The 24,049-nt window shown below is 45.3% G+C and overlaps 1 protein-coding gene across 1 annotated transcript in view; it reads left to right on the top strand.

Moving 5' to 3' along the window:
- Positions 1-24,049, top strand: part of THSD7A (thrombospondin type 1 domain containing 7A) — a 329,576-nt gene that overhangs the window by 195,010 nt on the left and 110,517 nt on the right. Inside the window, exons 7-8 of the mRNA XM_038770315.1 lie at positions 5,538-5,732; positions 15,611-15,845. Of these exons, the coding sequence (XP_038626243.1) occupies positions 5,538-5,732; positions 15,611-15,845 (430 nt within the window). The remainder of the gene's footprint in view (positions 1-5,537; positions 5,733-15,610; positions 15,846-24,049) is intronic.

Here is a 24,049-nt window from a genome sequence, read left to right as displayed (position 1 = left end):
GGTGTTAGATTGGGATATCTTTGACCTGAAGTGGATACACACATAAACGAGAATGTGTCTATTTATTGTTATATTCTACTCTCCCAAGAGCTTAGTAAAGTGCTCTGCGCACATTAAGCACTCAGTAAATACAATAGAATAAATGACCAAACGAATGAATAAATGTGTTCATTCCAAAGAATAGGGCCCTTAGAGAGCACTTTGGCTGCTTCAGAATTTGGTCTACGCTAGTCTAGATGGGGAAGAGGTGGTTTTTCAAGTGAATTAACTGAATGAAGCTGGATTCAGCTACCAGAATGGGGGACATGGGAGAAGCAGGAGACCAGAGTTGACGGGTCATGGGTTTTTGTTTTTGTTTTTTACTTCAAGGTCACCAGAGTATAATGCATGTCTCTGAGGAAACGCCTGGATATGGAGAGGGGCGGGGATGGCAGAGGAGTCTAAGGACAGAAAGGCATTTGAAATCAGGAATCAGGAATCAGGAGCCCTGAAGTCTAATCTTAGCTCTGCCACTGACCTGCTGGGTGACCTTGGGAAAATCACTCACCTTCTTGATTCCTCATTTTCCTCGTATGTAAAATGGGGATAAGATACCTGAAAACTTCATTCATTCAGTCGTATTTATTGAGCGCTTACTGTGTGCAGAGCCTTCTTGATTCCTCATTTTCCTCGTATGTAAAATGGGGATAAAATACCTGAAAACTTCATTCATTCAGTCGTATTTATTGAGCGCTTACTGTGTGCAGAGCACTGTACTAAGCACTTGGGAAATGATAATAATAGTCATAATAATAATAATAATTGTGGTATTTGTTACATGCTGACTATGTGCCAGGAACTGTATTAAGCAGTGGGGTAGATATAAGGTAATTGGATTGGACACAGTCCCTGTCCCCCATGGAGCTCACAATTTTCATCCCCGTTTTTCAGATGAGGGAACCGAGGCCCAGAGAAGTGAAGTGTCTTGCCCAAAGTCACACAGCAGGCAAGCGGCAGAGCCAGAATTAGAACTCAGGTCCTTCTGACTCCCAAGCCTGAGCTCTATCCACCAGGCCACACTGCTTCTCCCTTCCTCTTAGCCTGTGAGTCCTGTGTGGGACAGGAATTGTGTCTGATGTAATTGCAGCGTACCTACCCCAAGGCTTGGCACAGTGCTTGACACATATAGTATGCACTTTACAGATACCACAGTTATTATGATTTAAACCTTAATTTTTCAGCATGGATTTGCGGTGAGGGTAGGGGGAGGGGGAGGGTGCTTAAATACTTTAGGAAAACAAGCCCAACAGCACCAAAACATCCAAGGGTGTTAGATTTGGATATCTTTGACCTGAAGTGGATATGCACATAAACGAGAATGTGTCTATTTATTGTTATATTGTACTCTCCCAAGAGCTTAGTAAAGTGCTCTGCGCACAGTAAGCACTCAGTAAATACAATAGAATAAATGATCAAACAAATGAATAATTAGAGAGCACTTTGGCTGCTTCAGAATTTGGTCTACTCTAGTCTAGATGGGAAAGAGCTGGTTTTTCAAGTGAATTAACTGAATGAAGCTGGATTCAGCTACCAGAATGGGGGGCATGGGAGAAGCAGGAGACCAGAGTTGACGGGTCACGGGTTTTTGTTTTTGTTTTTTACTTCAAGGTCACCAGAGTATAATGCATGTCTCTGAGGAAACGCCTGGATATGGAGAGGGGTGAGGATGGCAGAGGAGTCAAAGGACAGAAAGGCATTTGGAAAATACAAGGAGCCCAAGGGGTGGATACGATTCCGTCTGCCATCTGAAAAAAATCACGGCATTGAATGCAGAGGCATGGAAGGCTAGGGGGAGATCGGACCAAGGAAAGGCGAGCCAGGAAGAGAGGCAAAATTATGATAACAATAATACAATAATACAAATAATAATAGCATAGGACTAGGGGGTCTGTCATCACTGAGGAGGGTTGGGATTCAGTTGGCACTTTCTGTTGAAACACGGTTGACTTCAGGCTTATGCAGCGAGGTAGCCTTCGACCTCAAAGAAGAGGGTGAGCTTCCTCTGTGTGTGTGTGTGTTTGTGTATGTATGTGTAACTGTGAATGAAAAGGTCAAACTCAGACCCACAGCCCCAATTACACTGTGCCCGCACAGATCGTGGCCTAGTGGAAAGATCCCGGGCCTGGAAATCAGTGGATCTCGGTTCTCATCCCGGCTCTGCCAGTTGCTGTGCCGGTGGCTGACTGTGTGACTTTGGCCAAGTCGCTGTACTTCTCTGGGCCTCAAAATGAACCCTCGAACTTCACCGGGGGCGACGCTTCATCCGAGTGCGGGTTCGGCCAGTCCAACAAACCGCCTTTTGGGATTCTGCAAACGTCAGTCCCATCCTCCCGCTCAGCTTCTCCCTTTCCCACGCCGTTTTGGCCGCAAGCAAGTCAAGGATAGAGTTGTAGACAGAGGCAACGGTCTGCCCTCTGTGTCACCTTCACTTCCACACAAAAGCTTCGTCGATTAGCTGTCTTCTAGTCGAACTCATACACAATAGCTCCCGGCTGGGTGGACTGACAGTTTGGCTTCCTTCCTTTCTTATCATCCTCTCCCTCTCTAGGGCTTTTTATACAGAAAGCACAGAGAGGGGACGGTCAGGGAACCCAGTACAGCCTGGAGAGACTCATCTTCCCCTCTCCCCTTCTCCCCCTCGTCCCCCTCTCCATCCCCCCCATCTTACCTCCTTCCCTTCCCCACATATAAACATACGTATATATGTTTGTACATATTTATTACTCTATTTATTTATTTATTTATTTATTTTACTTGTACATATCTATTCTATTTATTTTATTTTGTTAGTATGTTTGGTTTTGTTCTCTGTCTCCCCCTTTTAGACTGTGAGCCCACTGTTGGGTAGGGACTGTCTCTATATGTTGCCAATTTGTACTTCCCCAGCGCTTAGTACAGTGCTCTGCACACTAAGCGCTCAATAAATACGATTGATTGATTGATTGATTGATTTTCCACATATGCAGCTTGAGTGTTTTCGCCAGTAGCAAATTTGGGCTTTTTTCCGGTCAACCTGCTTGGCTTTGTGGACTGTCCTAACTGACATCCCAATAATACTCCTAGACATAATCGGGGTATCTGTTAAGCATTTACTATGTGCCAAGTCCCGGGATAGGTAAAATATCCTCTGCTCAAACCCAGTCCCTGTCCCTTGTGGGGCTCATGGTCTGAGTGGGATGGAGAACATTTATGGAAGCCCCATTTTTGAGATGAGGAAACTGAGGCCTGGAGAAGTGAAGCGACTTGCCCTAAAATCTCCCAGCAGACATGTGGCAAAGAGGAGAAGCAGCGTGGCTCAGTGGAAAGACCCCGGGCTTTGGAGTCAGAGGTCATGGGTTCAAATCCTGGCTCCACCAACTGTCAGCTGTGTGACTTTGGGCAAGTCACTTAACTTCTCTGGGCCTCAGCTAGCTCATCTGTAAAATGGGGATTAAAACTGTGAGCCCCCTGTGGGACAACCTGATCATCTTGTAACCTCCCCAGTGCTTAGAAAGGTGCTTTGCACATAGTAAGCGCTTAACAAATACCATTATAATAAATAATAAATGATGTGGCGGAGCCAGAATTAGAACCCAGGTCCTCTGGCTCCCAGGCTGGTGCTTTTTCCATGAGGGCATGCCACTTAGCTGGTTGGGCTGAAACGGGAAATGTCTTCAGTGTGGCTCTGCCGGAGCCCAGAGAAACTGGGCCCTTCCCAGGAGAGTCCAAATAGGTCCCACACTGGGGCCTGGGGGTGTGGAGGAGGCGTTTTCCTCAGTCGGGGTCCGCCACCGGAGCCTGTCGCCCTAAACCCAATCAGTCCGGTTCCTTTGGCACCAGAACAAAGAAGCAGCATGGTGTAGACGATGGAACACAAGCCTAGGAGTTTGAAAGTCATGGGTTCTAATTCCAGCTCCTCCGCTCGTCTGCTGTGTGACCCTAGGCAAGTCACTTCACTTCTCCGGGCCTCAGTTCCCTCTAACCTGTAAAATAGGAATGGGGATTGTGAGCCCCTTGTGACACGGAGACTGCTTGTATTCATTCATTCAATCGTATTTATTGAGCGCTTACTGTGTGCAGAGCACTGGGAAGTCCAAGTCGGCAACATATAGAGACGGTCCCTACCCAACAACGGGCTTACAGTCTAGATGGGGGAGACAGACAACAAAACAAAACATGTGGATGAGTGTCAGGTCATCAGAATAAATAAAGATAAATGTAGATGCACATTATTAACAAAATAAATAGAATAGGAAATATGTACAAGAGTAAATATGTACAAGCGACTAGAAATCTGGGTTTCTAGACTGTAGGCTCATTGTGGGAAGGGAATGTGTCTATTATGTTGTTATATGGTCCTCTCCCAAGTGCTTAGTACAGTAATCTGAGCACAGTAAGTGCTCAATAAGCTCATTGTGGGCAGGGAATGTGTCTGTTTATTATCCTTGTGTACTCACCCCAGCGCTCGGTACAGTGCTTGGCGCATAGTAAGCGCTTCACAAATACCATTCATTCAATCGTATTTATTGAGCGCTTACTGTTGCAGAGTACTGTACTAAGCGCTTGGGAAGTTCAAGTCAGTAACATATAGAGACGGTCCCTACCCAACAGCAGGCTCACAGTCTAGATGGGGGAGACAGACAACACAACAAAACATGTGGACGGGTGTCAGGTCATCAGAATAAATAAAGATAAAGCTAGATGCACATTATTAACAAAATAAATAGAATAGGAAATATGTACAAGAGTAAATATGTACAAGCGACAAGAAATCTGGGTTTCTAGACTGTGGCTCGTTGTAGGAATGGATTTTGTCTATTATGTTGTTATATGGTCCTCTCCCAAGTGCTTAGTACAGTACCCTGAGCACAGCAAGCACCCAATAAGCTCACTGTGGGCAGGGAATGTGTCTGTTTATTGTCCTAGTTTACTCACCCCAGAGCTCGGTACAGTGCTTGGTGCATAGTAAGCGCTTCACAAATACCATTCATTCATTCATTCAATCATAGTTATTGAGCGCTTACTGTGTGCAGAGCACTGTACTAAGCGCTTGGGAAGTACAAGTTGGCAACATATAGAGACCTTCCCTACCCGACAGCGGGTTCACAGTCTAGAAGGGGGAGACAGACAACAAAGCAAAACATATTAACAAAATAAAATAAATAGAATAAACATGTACAAGTAAAATAAATAAATAGAGTAATAAATATGTACAAACATATATACAGGTGCTGTGAGGAGGGGAAGGAGGTAAGGTGGGGGGCTCAGTCTGGGCCATCGTTATGCTGAACAAAGGACAACGGACGGTGTCTCCCTCCCGATCCGGGCGCCCATGGCTCCCGGAGCTCGATTCTTTTAGACTGTGAGCCCACTGTTGGGTAGGGACTGTCTCTATATGTTGCCAATTTGTACTTCCCAAGCGCTTAGTACAGTGCTCTGCACATAGTAAGCGCTCAATAAATACGATTGATGATGATGATTCTCTGGTGACGGATCGCTTCTTGCCCCGTGTCTCTCAGGAGCGGAGGTGGACAGGCAGCTGTGCCGCGACGCCATTTACCCGACGCCCGTGGTCTGCGATGTGCCCTGCCCTAAGGACTGCGTCCTGAGCGCTTGGTCCCACTGGTCTTCCTGCTCCCACACCTGCTCCGGAAAGACCACCGAAGGCAGGCAGATGCGATCACGCTCCATCCTGGCCTATCCCGGCGATGAAGGTAAGTGGCCGCAAGCCACGGGGCCTGGGCTCACAACCCCCTGGCCGAGCCTGCCCTCAATTTCCTAAACCAAACCGCTGCCAGTCTTCTAGACTGTGAGCCCACTGTTGGGTAGGGACCGTCTCTATATGTTGCCAACTTGTACTTCCCAAGCGCTTAGTACAGTGCTCTGCACACAGTAAGCGCTCAATAAATACGATTGATTGATTGATTGATTGGGTAGGGACCATCTCTATATGTTGCCAACTTGTACTTCCCAAGCGCTTAGTACAGTGCTCTGCACACAGTAAGCGCTCAATAAATACGATTGATTGATTGATTGATTGATTGGGTAGGGACCGTCTCTATATGTTGCCAACTTGTACTCCTCAAGCGCTTAGTACAGTGCTCTGCACACAGTAAGCACTCAATAAATACGATTGAATGAATGAATGAATGAATTCCAGCCTTCTTCTGAGGTAACAGTTCTTCTTCCTCTTCATCCTCTCTCTTTCTCCTGCTCTTCCTCCTCCTCTTCCCCGTCCTTTTCCCCCTTGTCACTGAGTCTTCCTGCTTTTCGAGGACAGCACTTACGTATATCCCTGTAATTTGATTTATTCGTATCCCCGTCCAGCTCCCCGCCCTCGAGACTTGTGAGCTTGTTGTGGACAAGGAATGTTGCTGTTCATTGTCGTATTCTACTGTCCCAAGTGCTTAGTAATAATAATAATGTTGGTGTTTGTTAAGCACTTAAAATTTGCCAAGCACTGTTCTAAGGACTGGGGACAGTGCTCTGTGCACAATAAGCGCTTAATAAATATTATTGAATGAATGAGTACATCCAACAAGCTAGTTGTCTTCCTCCCTTCAAAGCCTTACTGAGAGCTCACCTCCTCCAGGAGGCCTTCCCACACTGAGCCTCCTTTTTTCCTCTCCTCCTCCCCATCCCCCCCGCCCTACCTCCTTCCCCTCCCCACAGCACCTCTATATATGTGTGTACAGATTTATTACTCTATTTATTTTACTTGTACACATTTACTATTCTATTTATTTTGTTGATGATGTGCATCTAGCTCTATTCCTATTTATTCTGATGACTAGGCACCTGTCCACATGTTTTGTTTTGTTGTCTGTCTCCCCCTTCTAGACTGTGAGCCCGTTGTCGGGTAGGGACCGTCTCTATATGTACTTCCCAAGCGCTTAGTACAGTGCTCTGCACACAGTAAGCGCTCAATAAATACGATTGAATGAATGAATGAATGAATGAGTAATGGCCTGTCTTTCATTCATTTTTTTCTCCTCTTTAATCTGAGTTAGAGAAATCTGGGTTTCTAGACTGTAGGCTCATTGTAGGAAGGGAATGTGTCTATTATGTTGTTATTTGGTCCTCTCCCTAGTGCTTAGTACAGTACTCTATGCACAGTAAGCGCTCAATAAGCTTGTTGTGGGCAGGGAACGTGTCTGTTTATTGTTCTAGTGTACTTTCCCACGTGCTTAGTACAGTGCTCTGCACAAAGTGAGTGCTAAATAAGATTGAATGGAAGATTGAGTCTACATTTGCTTTAGAGAACTTGTCAACTCTGTTATATTGTACTCTCCCAAGCACTTAGTACAGCACTCTGTACAAATTAAGCATTCAGTAAATACAGTTGACTGACTGATTGACAGCGAAGTGGCGGAGGCAGAATAAGAACTCAGGTCCTTCTGACCTCCGGGTCCGTGCTCTATCCGCAAGGCCACACTGCTTCGCTAAAATCCTTTATTGTAAGGATCTGTCTCTTTCATTCAGTTGTGCCAAGCACTGTACTAAGTGCTGGAATAAACACAAGATCATCAGGTGGGATGCAGTCCCTGTCTCACGCTCAGTCTAAATAGGAGGGAGAACTGATAGTGAATCCTCATTTTACAAATGAGGGAACTGAGGCACGGAAAAGTCAAGTGATTTGCCCAAGGTCACGCAATAGGAAAGCGGCAGAGCTGGGATTAGAATCCGTTTTGTCCGATTCCTAAACCTGTGCTTTTTCTAGGCCAAACAATAGGAGCGTGAGAAGCAGCGTGGCTCAGTGGACAGAGCCCGGGCTTTGGAGTCAGATGTTATGGGTTCAAATCCCGGCTCCGCCAATTGTCAGCTGTGTGTCTTTGGGCAAGTCACTTAACTTCTCTGTGCCTCAGTTGCCTCATCTGTAAAATGAGGATTAAGACTGTGAGCCCCCTGTGGGACAACCTGATCATCTTGTAACCTCCCCAGAGCTTAGAACAGTGCTTTGCACATAGTAAGCACTTAATAAATGTCATTATTATTATTATTATTATTATCGTAGCAGGAGCACCAGATACATTCTCTGTCCTTAGGGAGTTTCCACTCTAATCAGAGACCCACATAAAATATTTAGTAGAATTAATAATTGATCAGAAACGGAGAGGTGCTGAGGAAGAGCCACACTAAATATGTAAAGATTAGAAAAGTCTACAGTTCAAAAATAGAAACGGGGCCTAGTGGCTAGGGTACCAGCTTGGGACTCAGAAGGACCTGGGTTCTAATCCTGGCTCCGTCACATGTCTGGCCTCGGGAAAGTCATTTCACTTCTCTGTGCCTCAGTTCCCTCATCTGTAAAATGGGAATCGAGACTATGAGCCCCATGTGGGATGTGGAAAGTGTTCAACTGAATTAACTTGTATCTACCCCTGTGCCTAGTTTAGTGCCTGGCATATAGTAAGCACTTTACAAAGACCATTTAAAGAAAACAAAAAATGAGTCTTAAGAATCCTAAAAAAAAACCTAAAAAGGAAAGTAGATCATGTATTCAACCAAGAAAGGTATAGTGAAGTGCTGTTTAACAATCAATCAGTTGCATCCTCTAGACCAAAAGCTCATTGTGGGCAGGGAATATCACTGTTTATTGTTGTGCTGTAAAAATAATAACAATAATAATAATAATAATGTTGGTTTTTGTTAAACGCTTACTATTAGAGAAGCAGCGTGGCTCAGTGGAAAGAGCCCGGGCTTTGGAGTCAGGGGTCATGGGTTCGCATCCCGGCTCTGCCAATTGTCAGCTGTGGGACTTTGGGCAAGTCACTTCACTTCTCTGGGCCTCAGTTCCCTCATCTGTAAAATGGGGATTAAGACTGTGAGCCCCCCGTGGGACAACCTGATCTCCTTGTAATCTCCCCAGCGCTTAGTACAGTGCTTTGCACATAGTAAGCGCTTAATAAATGCCATCATTATTATTATTATTATTATTGTTATTGGCCAAGCACTGTTCTAAGCGCTGGGGTAGATACAGGGGAATCAGTTGGTCCCACACAGGGCTCACAGTCTTCATCCCCATTTTACAGATGAGGTAACTGAGGTGCAGAGAAGTCAAGTGGCTTAAGTTAAGGTCACACAGCTGACAAGTGGCAGAGCCAGGATTAGAACCCACAACCTCTGATTCCCAAGCCCGGGCTCTTTCCTCTAAGCCACGCTGCTTCTCTTGTACTTTCCCAAGCACTTAGTACAGTGCTCTGTACACAGCAAGCGCTCAATAAGTATGATTGAATGAATGAATTTACTGAATGCATACAGTACCAGAGCACAATATAAGCACTTGAGAGAGTACAGTGCAACCAGGTACAGTGCTCTGCACACAGTAAGCGCTCAATAAATACGATTGATTGATTGGTAGACCCTTCCCCTGCCCACAAAAAAATAACTAACACAATTGTTCGGTCTGCTTCAATAGCTGACCGTTATGGGGAAATAATAGGCCCTAAATCACTGTTTATGAAGCAAAATCTCCAATTCTTCATATAGCATCTGCATTATCCTGAAATACCATGTCAAACCCCCCTAGACTGTAAGCTTTCCGTGGGCAGGGAACGTGTCTGCTAATCGGTTGCATTTTCCTCTCCCAAGCACTTAATACAGTGCTCTGCACGACGGATCCATCCATATAGGTTGCCAAATTGTACTTCCCAAGCGCTTAGTACAGTGCTCTGCACACAGTAAGCGCTCAATAAATACGATTGATGATGATGATCCATCAGCATCGCTCAGTGGAAAGAGCCCGGGCTTGGGAGTCAGAGGTCGTGGGTTCTAATCCCAGCTCTGCCACTTGTCAGCTGTGTGACCTTGGGCAAGTCACTTAACTTCCCTGTGCCTCAGTTACCTCATCTGTAAAATGGGGATTAAGACTGGGAGCCCCACGTGGGACAACCTGATCACCTTGTTTCTACCCCAGTGCTTAGAACAGTGCTTCGCACATAGTAAGCACTTAACAAGTACCATCATCATCATTATTATTATTATCCATCGGTTGATTGAGGCTTAATCTTATCTTTCTGTAAATTAACAGAAGAGCATATAAGACAAGCCATTGAGTAGCTCAGGTTCTGCCACCTGAAACCACAGACAACCCAGGATAACAGTGCATGCTGTTTGAATTTAATAATAATAACAGGTGCATGTTATTTAAATTTAATCATGACAATGACCTTCCTCTTAACACTTTTAATAATAATAATAATGGCGTTTGTTAAGCGCTTACTATGTGCAAAGCACTGTTCTAAGCACTGGGGGGATACAGGGTGATCAGATTGTCCCACGCGGGGCTCACAGTCATCATCCCCGTTTTACAGATGAGGTAACTGAGGCTCTGAGAAGTTAAGTGACTTGCCCAAGGTCACACAGCAGACATGTAGCAGAGCCAGGATTCGAACCCATGCCCTCTGACTGCAAAGCCCATGCTCTTTCTATTGAGCCACGCTGCTTCTCTCCTTTTCCATCCTCAATGAGTTTTCCCAGCGAGAGCCATGGAGAAGTCACAAATAAAAGCCATTTGTGTTTTCAGCATTCTCTGATGTTACCCCGGGGGGAACCGTTTTTTGGAATGTAGGGAAATTTCACAAATATCAAGGAGATGACTATGATTTACCCACCTGATTTCTCCCCAAAATATTCACGGAACAGTACAGATACGAAGATGAGGGTGACACATTTTCAGATACAGCAGCGGTTTGGGGGGCGGAAACCTGAAAATGGATTTAGCAACGTTAAAGAGCTTGGAAATTGCGCTTCCTTAACTGAACGTCAACCGCGTGCCTCGGGAATTCTCGTGATTCCAGAGGAGGCCCCTAATAGATAAATAAAGAGCACCCCTCCGGTGTTGGAAGTGGATCTGAAACACTCGCCCTTTGTCGGGAGAGATTCTGTCTCCAGGCCGTATCAGTTCCTGTCGCAGCCCGGAGCTTCATTAAAATTAGATCTGTGTCAGGCGCTTTCCCGTCAAATCCATTATAAGCCGCAGACAGTCACTGAATCACTCGTAATGAATGACTCTTCACCTCCAGAAAAACATGGCAAGCATTATTTCGATAGAAGGGGCGCTTCACGTCGAAAGGTCACGGAGGGTTTTTGAAACATACATTTGTGATGGCTTTTCATCCAAAAAAGAAAAGAAAGGGAGGGGGGAGCTGAATGATATTTCATTTAATTAAATGTATCATTGGCTAGACAAAGAATTGAGTGCTAAAATAGCCCTTTATCTCTTCATTCCTGTTTCCTCTTGGAAATTGCCCTGAGATGAAAGTATTTCCATAGATTCTATCCCCCCCATTATTATTAATGTTAGTAGTAGTAGTAGTAGTAGTAGTTATCATCAGTCGTATTTATTGAGCGCTTACTGTGTGCAGAGCACTGTACTAAGCGCTTGGGAAGTACAAATTGGCAACATATAGAGACAGTCCCTACCCAACAGTGGGCTCACAGTAGTTATATATTTGTTAAGCACTTATTTAGTGTCAGGCACTATTTTAGTTTATGAGAAGCAGGGTGGCTTAGTGGGAGTCAATCAATCAATCAATCATATTTATTGAGCGCTTACTGTGTGCAGAGCACTGTACTAAGCACTTGGGAAGTCCAAGTTGGCAACATATAGAGACAGTCCCTACCCAACAGTGGGCTCACAGTCTAAAAGGGGGAGACAGAGAACAAAACAAAACATACTAACAAAATAAAATAAATAGAATAAATATGTACAAGTAAAATAAATAAAGAGAGTAATAAATGTGTACAAACATATTCATTCATTCATTCAATCGTATTTATTGAGTGCTTACTGTGTGCAGAGCACTATACTAAGCACTTGGGAAGTACAGGTTGGCAACATATAGAGACAGTCCCTACCCAACAGTGGGCTCACAGTCTATAAGGGGGAGACAGAGAACAAAACCAAACATACTAACAAAATAAAATAAATAGAATAGATATGTACAAGTAAAATAAATAAATAAATAAATAGAGTAATAAATATGTACAAACGTATATACATATATACAGGTGCTGTGGGGAAGGGAAGGAGGGAAGAACACAGGCTTGGGAGTCGGAGGACGTGGCTTCTAATCCCGGCTCCACCGCTTGTCTGTTGTGTGACCTTGGGCAAGCCACTTAACTTCTCTGTGCCTCAGTTCCCTCATCTGTAAAATGGGGATTAAGACTGTGAGCCCCCCCGTGGGACAACCTGATTACCTTATATCCATTCATTCATTCATTCAATCGTATTTATGGAGCGTTTACTGTGTGCAGAGCATTGTACTAGGCGCTTGGGAAGTGCAAATCAGGAAGTACAAATTTGGGAAGTACAAACTACAAATGCAAATTGTGTTTACCCCAGCGCTTAGAACAGTGCTTGGCACATAGGAAGCTCTTAACAAATACCATCATTAATATTACTAAGCGCTTGATGAGTACAATAGAACAATATAACAGTCGGTCATTCAGTCACTCATATTTACTGAACGCTTACTGTGTGCAGGGCACTGTAGTAAGTGCTTAGGATAGTACAGTACAACAATATAACAGTGAGTCATTCAGCCAATCATATTTATTGAGTACTTACTGTGTGTAGACCTCTGAACTAATTGAACAATAGAATAGTCATTCAATCAATCGTATATATTAAGCGCTTACTGTGTGTAAGGCATTGTACTAAGCACTTGGGAGAGTACAGTACAGCAATATATAACAGTGAGTCATTCAGTCAATTGTATTTATTGAGCACTTACTGTGTGCAGAGCACTACACTAAGTGCTTTGGAGAGTACAGTACAACAATATAACAGTGAGTCAGTCAATAAGTCGTATTTACTGAGTGCTTACTGTGTGCAGGGCGCTGTACTAAGCGCTTGACGAGTACAATAGAATATAACAGTCAGTCATTCAGTCAATCATATTTATTGAGCGCTTACTGTGTGCAGAGCACTACACTAAGTGCTTTGGAGAGTACAGTACAACAGTATAACAGTGAGTCAGTCAATCAGTCGTATTTACTGAGTGCTTACTGTGTTCAGGGCACTGTACTAAGCGCTTGGCGAGTACAGTAGAATATAACAGTCAGTCATTCAGTCAATCATATTTGTTGAGTGCTTACTGTGTGCAGAGCACTACACTAAGTGATTTGGAGAGTACAGTACAACAATATAACAGTGAGTCAGTCAATCAGTCATATTTACTGAGTGCTTACTGTGTGCAGGGCACTGTACTAAGCGCTTGGCGAGTACAATAGAATATAACAGTCAGTCATTCAGTCAATCATATTTATTGAGCGCTTACTGTGTGCAGAGTACTTTACTAAGCATTTGGGAGAGTACAGTACAACAATGGGTAGGGACTGTCTCTATATGTTGCCAACTTGTACTTACCAAGCGCTTAGTACAGTGCTCTGCACATAGTAAGCACTCAATAAATACGATTAATGACTGAATGAACAATATAACAAACAGTTATTCAGTAAATCGCATTTATTGAGCACTTACTGTATGCAGAGCACTATACTAAGTGTTTGGGAGAGTATAATAGAACAATATAACAGACAGGCATTCATTCATTCAATCATATTTATTGAGCACTCACTGTGTGCAGAGCACTGTACTAAGTGCTTGGGAAGTCCAAGTTGGCAACATATAGAGACGGTCCCTACCCAACAGCGGGCTCACAGTCTAGAAGGGGGAGACAAACAACAAAACAAAACAAGTAGACAAGTGTCAGTACCATCAGAATAAATAGAATTATAGCCATAGGCACATCATTAACAAAATAAATAAAATAGTAAATATGTGCAAGTAAAATAAATAGAGAAATAAATCTGTACAAACATATATTCAGGTGCTGTGGGGAGGGGAAGGAGGTAGGGCGGGGGGGATGGGGAGGAGGAGAGGAAAAAGGGGGCTCAGTGTGGGAAGGCCTCCTGGAGGAGGTGAGCCCTCAGTAGGGCTTTGAAGGGAGAAGAGAGCTAGCTTGGCGGATGTGCGGAGGGAGGGCATGCCGGGCCAGGGGGAGGATGTGAGCTGGGGGCGGCACTCATTCTGTCAATGCTATTCATTATTATTAATAATAATAATAATAATGGCATTTATTAAGCGCTTACTATGTGCAAAGCACTGTTCTAAGCGCTGGGGAGGTTACAAGGTGATCAGATTGTCCCACGTGGGGCTCACAGTCTTCATCCTCATTTTACAGATGAGGGAACTGAGGCCCAGAGAAGTGAAGTGACTTGCCCAAAGTCACACAGCTCAGTGGCGGAGCCAGGATTTGAACCCATTACCTCTGACTCCAAAGTCCGTGCTTTTTCCACTGAGCCACGCTGCGTCTCTATGAGAGCTTATTTATTGAGAGCTTACCGTGTGCAGCACACTGTACTAAGCACTTGTCTTACGCCGTCGAGGCGTCTCCAACCCACAGCGGCGCCATGGACGCGTCCGTCCCAGGACGCCCTGCTCTCCATCCACCGTCGCTCTGGTAGTGCATCCAAAGAGTTTTCCTGGTCAAAATCCGGAATCCGGACCATCGCCTCCTTCCGCGTGGTCAACTTGAGTGTCCCGTTAGGCCACCGCTCTGGGAGAGTCCAGTCCAGCGCTCCCCAGGCCCATTCCCCACCCGGACGGGGGTTAAGGAGACGAGGTGTTATTTTACCCGTACATATCGATTCTCTTTATTTTATTTTGTTAGTATGTTTGGTTTTGTTCTCTGTCTCCCCCTTTTAGACTGTGAGCCCGCTGTTGGCAGCGTGGCTCAGTGGAAAGAGCCCGGGCTTTGGAGTCAGAGGTCATGGGTTCAAATCCGCACTCCCCACTTGTCAGCTGTGTGGCTTTGGGCAAGTCACTTCACTTCTCTGGGCCTCGGTTACCTCACCTGTAAAATGGGGATGAAGACTGTGAGCCCCCCGTGGGACCACCTGATCGCTTTGTAACCTCCCCAGCGCTTAAAACAGCGCTTCGCACATAGTAAGTGCTCCATAAATTCCATCATCTTTTAGACTGTGAGCCCACTGTTGGGTCGGGACTGTCTCTATGTGTTGCCAATCTGTACTTCCCCGGCGCTTAGTCCAGTGCTCTGCACATAGTAAGCGCTCAGTAAATCATCATCATCATCATCATCAATCGTATTTATTAAGCACTTACTATGTGCAGAGCACTGTACTAAGCGCTTGGGAAGTACAAATTGGCAACATATAGAGACAGTCCCTACCCAACAGTGGGCTCACAGTCTAAAAGGGGGAGACAGAGAACAAAACCAAACATACTAACAAAATAAAATAGAATAGATATGTACAAATAAATTAAATAAATAAATAAATAGAGTAAAAAAATATGTACAAACATATATACATATATACATATATACAGGTGCTGTGGGGAAGGGAGGGAGGTAAGATGGTAAGGTAAGAGGTAAGAGGTAAGATAAATACGATTGATGATGATGTTGGGTAGGGACCGTCTCTAGATGTTGCCAACTTGGACTTCCCAGGCGCTCAGTACGGTGCTCCGTGCATAGTAAGCGCTTAGTAAATACGATTGATTGATTGATTGATTGATTGATTGATTGGGAGCAGGGAGGTAACCCGGGTTTCCGGTCGCGTTGTGCAGGAGGCGCCCAGTGTCCAGAAAGCAGCGGCCTGCAGGAGAGCCGCAGCTGCAACCAGCACGCCTGCACCGTCTATCACTGGCAGGCCAGCCCCTGGGGCCAGTGCGTGGAGGACTCCTCCGTGGCCGCCTTCAACTCGTCCGCCCGCTGGCACCGCCAGGACGCCTGCTCCGTGGGCATGCAGACCAGGAAGGTCATCTGTGTGAGGGTCAACGTGGGACAGGTCGGGCCCAAAAAGTAAGGACGGGGGGCGCGCGGTGGACGCTCGCCCAGGAGAGCGCTTGGGCAATACGTTTGCTTTTGTCCTCTGTCCCCCCCCTTCTAGACTGTGAGCCCGCTGTTGGGAAGGGACCGTCTGTACGGATGAGGTAACTGAGGCACAGAGAAAGGAAATGATTTGCCCAAGGTCAGACTGCAGACAGGTGGAGGATCCCGTCTCACAAGCCCACAACCTTGGTGTCATCCTCGACTCCGCTCTCTCATTCACCCCTCACATCCAAGCCGTCACCAAAACCTGCCGGTCTCAGCTCCGCAACATTGCCAAGATCCGCCCTTTCCTCTCCATCCAAACTGCTCCCCTGCTCATTCAAGCTCTCATCCTATCCCGTCTGGACTACAGCACCAGCCTTTTCCCTGATCTCCCATCCTCGTGTCTCTCTCTCCACTTCAATCCATACTTCATGCTGCTGCCCGGATTATCTTTGTCCAGAAACGCTCTGGGCATGTTACTCCCCTCCTCAATAATCTCCAGTGGCTACCAATCAACCTGCGCATCAGGCAGAAACTCCTCACCCTGGGCTTCAAGGCTGTCCATCCCCTGGCCCCCTCCTACCTCCCCTCCCTTCTCTCCTTCTCCAGCCCAGCCCGCACCCTCCGCTCCTCCGCCGCTAATCTCCTCCCCGTTAGGCCTCGTTCTCGCCTGTCCCGCCGTCGACCCCCGGCCCACGTCCTCCCCCGGGCCCGGAATGCCCCCAATCCCTCTGCCCATCCATCAAGCTAGCTCTCTTCCTCTCTTCAAGGCCCTGCTGAGAGCTCACCTCCTCCAGGAGGCCTTCCCACACTCAGCCCCTTCCTTCCTCTCCCCCTCATCCCCCTCTCCATCCCCCCCATCTTACCTCCTTCCCTTCCCCACAGCACCTGTATATATGTATATATGTTTGTACATATTTTTTACTCCATTTATTTATTCATTTATTTTATTTGTACAAATCTATTCTATTTATTTTATTTTGTTAGTATGTTTGGTTTTGTTCTCTGTCTCCCCCTTTTAGACTGTGAGCCCACTGTTGGGTAGAGAAGTCTCTATATGTTGCCAACTTGTACTTCCCAAGCGCTTAGTACAGTGCTCTGCACATAGTAACTGCTCAATAAATACGATTGATGATGATGATGAAGGGACCGCTAGGCCACACAGCCTCTGTAGTCAGTCCATCACGGCGCGTGGCTCAGTGGACAGAGCACAGTCCTCGAAGTCCAAACGACCTGGGTTCTAATCCCGGCTCGGTCACGCGTCTGCTCTGACCTTGGGCAAGTCACTTCACTTCTCTGGGCCTCGGTTACCTCATCTGTAAAACGGGACGAGGAGTGTGAGCCCCGTGGGATCGATGTACTCTAGTTCTGTTCGTCGGTGCTTTAGATTTATAAAAATGGGGAGAAGGTAAATTTGTGTGGTCGTTCGAAGAGGTGACTCAATCAGTGGTATTTTTTGACCTCTTATTAGGTACAGAGAACTGTAATAGGCTTTTGGAAGACTACAGTTCATCAGAGTTGATAGACAAAGTGCTACTATTCTATTATTCTATTTATTTTGTTAATAATGTGCACATAGCTACATATCTATTCTATTTATTTACATATCTATTCTATTTATCTACATATCTATTCTATTTATTTACATATCTATTCTATTTATTTACTTATCTATTCTATTTATTTTATTTTGTTAGTATGTTTGGTTTTGTCTCCCCCTTTTAGACTGTGAGCCCACTGTTGGGTAGGGACCATCTCTATATGTTGCCAATTTGTACTTCCCAAGCGCTTAGTACAGTGCTCTGCACACAGTAAGCGCTCAATAAATACGATTGATGATGATGATGACCGTCTCTAGATGTTGCCAACTTGGACTTCCCAAGCGCTTAGTACGGTGCTCTGCACACAGTAAGCGCTCAATAAATACGACTGATTGATTGAGAGAGCCGGGCTCGGCCTAGTGGAGAGGGCCCGGGCCTGGGGTTGCTGCTGCTGCTGATGGTATTTGTTAATAATAATAATAATAATAATGGTATGTGTTAAGCGCTTACTATGTGCAAAGCACTGTTCTAAGCGCTGGAGAGGTTACAAAGTGATCAGGTTGTCCCATGGGGGGTTCACTGGTTTAATCCCCATTTTACAGATGAGGGAACTGAGGCACAGAGAAGTTAAGTGACTTGCCCAAAGTTGCCCAGCTGGTGGTGGAGCCGGGATTTGAACCCATGACCTCTGACTCCAAAGCTCGTTCTCTTTCCACCGAGCCATGCTGCTTCTCTCTGAGCCACGCTGCTTCTCTGTTAAGCACTTACTATGTGCCAAGCACTGTTCTAAGCGCTGGAGGAGATATACAAAATAATTAGGTTGTTCCACATGGGGCTCACAGTCTTAATCCCCATTTTATTTTGCAGATGAGGTAATTGAGGCACAGAGAAGTTAAGTGATTTGCCTAAGTTCACACAGCTTGACAAACAGCAGAGCCAGGATTAGAACCCATGACCTCTGACTCCCAAGCCCGGGTTCTTTCCACTGAGCCACGCTGCTTCTCTCTCTGGGAGTCAGAAGGACCTGAGTTCTGATCCTGGCTCGGCTGCTTGTCCTCTGGGTGACCTTGGGCAAGTCGTTGCACTTCACCCAACCCCACAGGGCTTGAGTGCGTAGACTTTTACTCCGCCACTTTCTCTAGGTGTAATTTATTTTCACGTCCTTCTCCCCGTGAAGCACTGTGGCCTAGTGGAGAGAGCCCGGGCCTGGGATGATGATGATGGTATTTGTTAAGCGCTTACTATGTGCCAAGCACTGTTCTAACCACTGGAGGAGATATCCAAAATAATTAGGTTGTCCCACGTGGGGCTCACAGTCTTAATCCCCATTTCACAGAGGAGGTAACTGAGGCCCAGAGAAGTTAAGTGACTTGCCTAAGTTCACACAGCTTGACAAGCGGCGGAGCCAGGATTAGAACCCATGACCTCTGACTCCCAAGCCCGGGCTCTTTCCACTGAGCCACGCTGCTTCTCTCTCTGGGAGTCAGAAGGACCTGAGTTCTGATCCTGGCTCGGCTGCTTGTCCGCTGGGTGACCTTGGGTAAGTCATTTCACTTCACCCAACCCCACAGGGCTTGAGTGCGTAGGCTTTTACTCCGCCACTTTCTCTAGCTGTAATTTATTTTCACGTCCTTCTCCCCGTGAAGCAGTGTGGCCTAGTGGGAAGAGCCCAGGCCTGGGAATCAGAAGGACCTGAGTCCTAATCCTGGCTCAGCCGCTTGTCTGCTGGGTGACCTTGGGCAAGTCGCTTCACTTCTCTGGGCCTCAGTTCCCTCATCTGGAAAATGAAGACTGAGCCCCATGTCGGACCTGATTTCCTTGTAGTAATAATAATGATGGTATTTGTTAAGTGCTTACTATGTGCCAAGCAGTGTTCTAAGCGCTGGGATTGATACAGGGTAATCAGGTTGTCCCGTGTCGGTCTCACAGATGGGGCACAGGGAAGTTTAGTGAGTTGCCCAAAGTCACACAGCTGATAAGTGGTAGAGCCAGGATTAGAACCCATGACCTCTGACTCCCAAGCCCGGGCTTTTTCCACTAAGCCACACTACTTAACTACAGTTCCCGTCACAAAGTAAGCGCGTAACAAATACCACAATTATTATTATTATCTTCTTGTTTCAGCCTGGAACCTGTGCATATAGTTATGTGACCATATGAGAAGCAGCATGGCTCAGTGGAAAGAGCTCGGGCTTTGGAGTCAGAGGTCATGGGTTCAAATCCCTACTCCACCAATTGTCAGCTGCGTGACTTTGGGCAAGTCACTTCACTTCTTTGTGCCTCAGTTCCCTCATCTGTAAAATGGGGATTAAGACTGTGAGCCCCACGTGGGACAACCTCATCACCTTGTATCCCCCCAGTGCTTAGAAAAGTGCTTTGCACTTAGTAAGCTCTTACATCATTATTATTATTATTATTATTATTATTATTATTATTATTATTATTGTTATTATATTAAGGGTTTTAATCCTCACCCCAACCCCACGAGACCGCGGTCCATAAAAGGTGTGACAAGTGAGAGAAGGGAGCTGTTCTCCCAATTCAAACACACCCAGTGAATCTTGAGGGTGGCAGATTCAAAACAAATAAAAGGAAGCACCCGGCAGGTGGTAAAAGTGTATGAGATACGCTACCCACTGTTTTGTTCTCTGTCTCCCACTTTTAGACTGTGAGCCCACTGTTGGGTAGGGACTGTCTCTATATGTTGCCAACTTGTACTTCCCAAGCGCTTAGTACAGTGCTCTGCACACAGTAAGCGCTCAATAAATACGATTGGTGATGATGATGATGATGAAGTTGGGCAGATGTAAAATATCTTTGGTTTCAAGCTGTCCTACTCCCTGGGCCTCCTCCTCTCTCCCACCACTGACCTCTTAGTCATTCCCTCCTTTTCGTCTAGAACACTCTGCCCGTTCCTGTCCGAGGACCACACACCTCGCCTCATCCTTAAGCCCCTTCTGAATCAAATCCCGGCTCTGCCAATTGTCAGCTGTGTGACTTTGGGCAAGTCACTTCACTTCTCTGGGCCTCAGTTCCTTCATCTGTAAAATGGGGATGAAGACTGTGAGCCCCACATGGGACCATCTGATCACCTTTGTAACCTCCCCAGCGCTTAGAACAGTGCTTTGCACATAGTAAGCACTTAATAAATGCCATTATTATTATTATTATCTCCTCCAGGAGGCCTTCCCTGACTCAGCCCTCTTTTCCTTTTCTTCCACTCCTTCTGAGTCGCCCTGGCTTGCTCCCTTTATTCATCCCGTCTACTTGTTTTGTTTTGGTGTCTGTCTCCCCCTTCTAGACTGTGAGCCCGTTGTTGGGGAGGGGGCCGTCTCTAGATGTTGCCTATTTGTACTTCCCAAGCGCTTAGTACAGTGCTCTGCACACAGTAAGAGCTCAATAAATACGATTGAATAACTGAATGAACGTTATAGTCTGCCGCTTTCCCTAACTGAAATTTCTGTTCACGTCTCTCTCCCCCAAAAAGTAGTGTGGCCTACTGGAGAGACCACAAGCCTGGGAGTCAGAAGGACCTGGGTTCTAACTCCGCTCCACCCCTTGTCTGTTGTGTGTCCTTGGGCAAGTCACATCCTGGCTCTGCCAGTTGTCAGCTGTGTGACTTTGGGCAAGTCACTTCACTTCTCTGTGCCTCAGTTCCCTCCTCTGTAAAATGGGGATGAAGACTCTGAGCCCCCCGTGGGACAACCTGATCTCCTTGTAACGTCCCCAGCGCTTAGAACAGTGCTTTGCACATAGTAAGCGCTTAATAAATGCCATCATTATTATTATTATTATTACAGTGCTCTGCACAGAGTAAACACTCAGTAAATACCACTGATTGATTGATTGATTGATTGGGCATCCCTGACTATTCCCCTCGGTCCCTGACTTGTTTCTCCCAGAAAACTGAAATGATCTGATGCTTCTCCCATCCCAAAGCGGGATGATAATGGTGGTACTTGTCCAGAGCATACTTTGTGCCAAGCACTGTGCTAAGGGCTAGGATCATTACATTACATCATCAGGTCTATCACAGCCCCTGCCCAACCTGAAGATCGCAGTTCATTCATTCATTCATTCAATAATATTTATTGAGGGCTTACCATGTGTAGATCACTGTACTGAACACTCGGGAGAGTAATACCAGCTCCACCAACTGTCAGCTGTGTGACTTTGGGCAAGTCACTTAACTTCTCTGCGCCTCAGTTACCTCATCTGTAAAAGGGGGATTAAGACTGTGAGACCCCCGTGGGACAACCTGATCACCTTGTAACCTCCCCAGCGCTTAGAACAGTGCTTTGCACATAGTAAGTGCTCAATAAATGCCATTATTATTGTTATTACAGTATAGCAATGAACAACACATCAACACATTCACTGCTCACAATCTAAGGGGAAGGGACAACAGGATTGAATCAGCTGTAAAATGGGTATTCGATCCTGTTCTCCTTCCCCCTTAGAAGGGAACTGAGGCCCAGAGAGGTTAAGTGACTAGTCCGAGGCCACCCAGCAAACCAGTGGGAAAATGGAGCCTATACTTGGGAGCTCCTCGCTCCTAGACCTCTTCCTCCGCTGTGCCTACCTATTGAAGCCAAATGGATTGTTTCTGCCTTAAAAATTCCTGCAGGAGTACGTGGTGACATTCCCAATATTCCCAATATTTGGGAATTCAGAGGAAAACATTAGCGTTCCCTTTTTCAAAGCCCACGTTTAATTCCCGGAACCGCTTTCAAAACCACACACTTGACACAGAGTGTAAATAAGATCCCTGCTTTAAGCTTTCCATACTAAAACAGATTACCGAGCCGGGGTCAAATCAACATTATTGGATTTATCTGCCCTCCAAGGATCAGACCGCACCTCCTATCACTTCTGGTTACTTTGACCTTGAATAAGATTTGGGAAGAAAATCAATTCCCCACTGTAAAGCCCAGATACTAAAAGGCAAACTGAATAAAGGGCGAAGAAGGGTGGTGATTAAACCAATCGGCTCTCCAAAGGAAGTCTGAATTAGCTTTATTAGATATAATCTGGGCAGTTAAATTCAAGTTCTCGAGTTTATTGAGAGACATTGTCGTTAATCATTTTTTAATCAGGCCAACGGTTTGAAAGTGGATGGGTTGTGGCTGAAATACTTGGCGGCTCAGTATGTCACCCTATAAATGTACGCAGTGTTCCTGGAAGAGAATGTGATCTACTCCCTGACACTCTATCAATCAATCAATGGTATTTATTGAGCGTTTACTCTGTGCAGAACACTGTATTAAGTGCTCGGGAGAGCCCAATACAATAGTATTCGCAGACGCATTCCCTGCCCAAAACGTGCTTAAAGTTGACACGTTGTTCCATCTTCCAAACCACCCAAGACAGGAATAGCATCTTGGGTGCCAAAATGCCTTCCTTCACTGAATTTTGAATTTTTCAATCGATCAGTCCGTCGATGGTATTATACTCAGTGGGAAAATTGCTATTTTACTCACTTGAGAGCGCTTAAGAGAAGCCAGAGGCCTGATCTTTGCCCTTACAGTCTATTGGGGCAAGGTTAACTATTGTCTGATCCCGCTTATCTTCAGTCAATAGTATTCATTGAGGAATTTCTATATGCAGAACAGCATACTAAACACTTGGGAGAACACAATGGAATTATATGTATATATGTGTGCTCTGCACACAGTAAGCGCTCAATAAATACGATTGATGATGATGATGATATGTCCTGCATATATGTATATATGTTTGTATGTATTTATGACTTTATTTTATTTGTACATATTTATTCTATTTATTTTATTTTGTTAATATGTTTTGTTTTGTTGTTGGGGCAAGGTTAACTATTGTCTGATCCCACTTGTCTTCAGTCAATAGTATTCATTGAGGAATTTCTATATGCAGAACGGCATACTAAACACTTGGGAGAACACAATGGAATTATATGTATATATGTCCTGCATATATGTATATATGTTTGTTTGTATTTATGACTATTTATTTTATTTGTACATATTTATTCTATTTATTTCATTTTGTTGTCTGTCTCCCCCTTCTAGACTGTGAGCCCGCTGTTAGGTAGGGACAGTCTCTAGATGTTGCTGACTTGTACTTCCCAAGCGCTTAGTACAGTGCTCTGCACACAGTAATCGCTTAATAAATGCGATTGAATTGAATTGAAGGAGGTACGCCCCTTATTCTCAAGGAGCTGACACTCTAGCTGGAAAGGCAAGCTCAAACTACGGAGGAAAATTCTCAGTGATTTGGACTGAGATTTATTGGCTCACTTCCCTTGAGAGGGTGGTTTCGTGGTAAACAAGGGAGGAATCCGAAGTCTCAAGCCAGAGACACTCTAGCAGGGAAGGCGAGCTTAACTAATTTACAAATATGAGGAAAATTCTCAGCGATAATAATAATAATAATAATAATCATGGTATTTGTTAAGTGCTTACTATGCGCCAAACACTGGTCTAAGTGCCGGGGGAAGATTCATTTATTCATTCATTCAATCGTATTTATTGAGCGCTTCCTGTGTGCAGAGCACTGTACTAAGCGCTTGGGAAGTACAAGTTGGCAACATATAGAGATGATCCCTACCCAACAGTGGGCGCACAGTCTAGAAGGGGGAGACAGACAACAAAACAAAACATATTAACAAAATCA

The sequence above is a fragment of the Tachyglossus aculeatus genome, chromosome 2 (genome assembly GCF_015852505.1).
Source record: "Tachyglossus aculeatus isolate mTacAcu1 chromosome 2, mTacAcu1.pri, whole genome shotgun sequence".
Taxonomy (NCBI): Eukaryota; Metazoa; Chordata; class Mammalia; order Monotremata; family Tachyglossidae; genus Tachyglossus; species Tachyglossus aculeatus.
The sequence above is the reverse complement of the archived record's forward strand: the minus strand, read 5'-3'. Positions and strand labels throughout refer to the sequence as shown.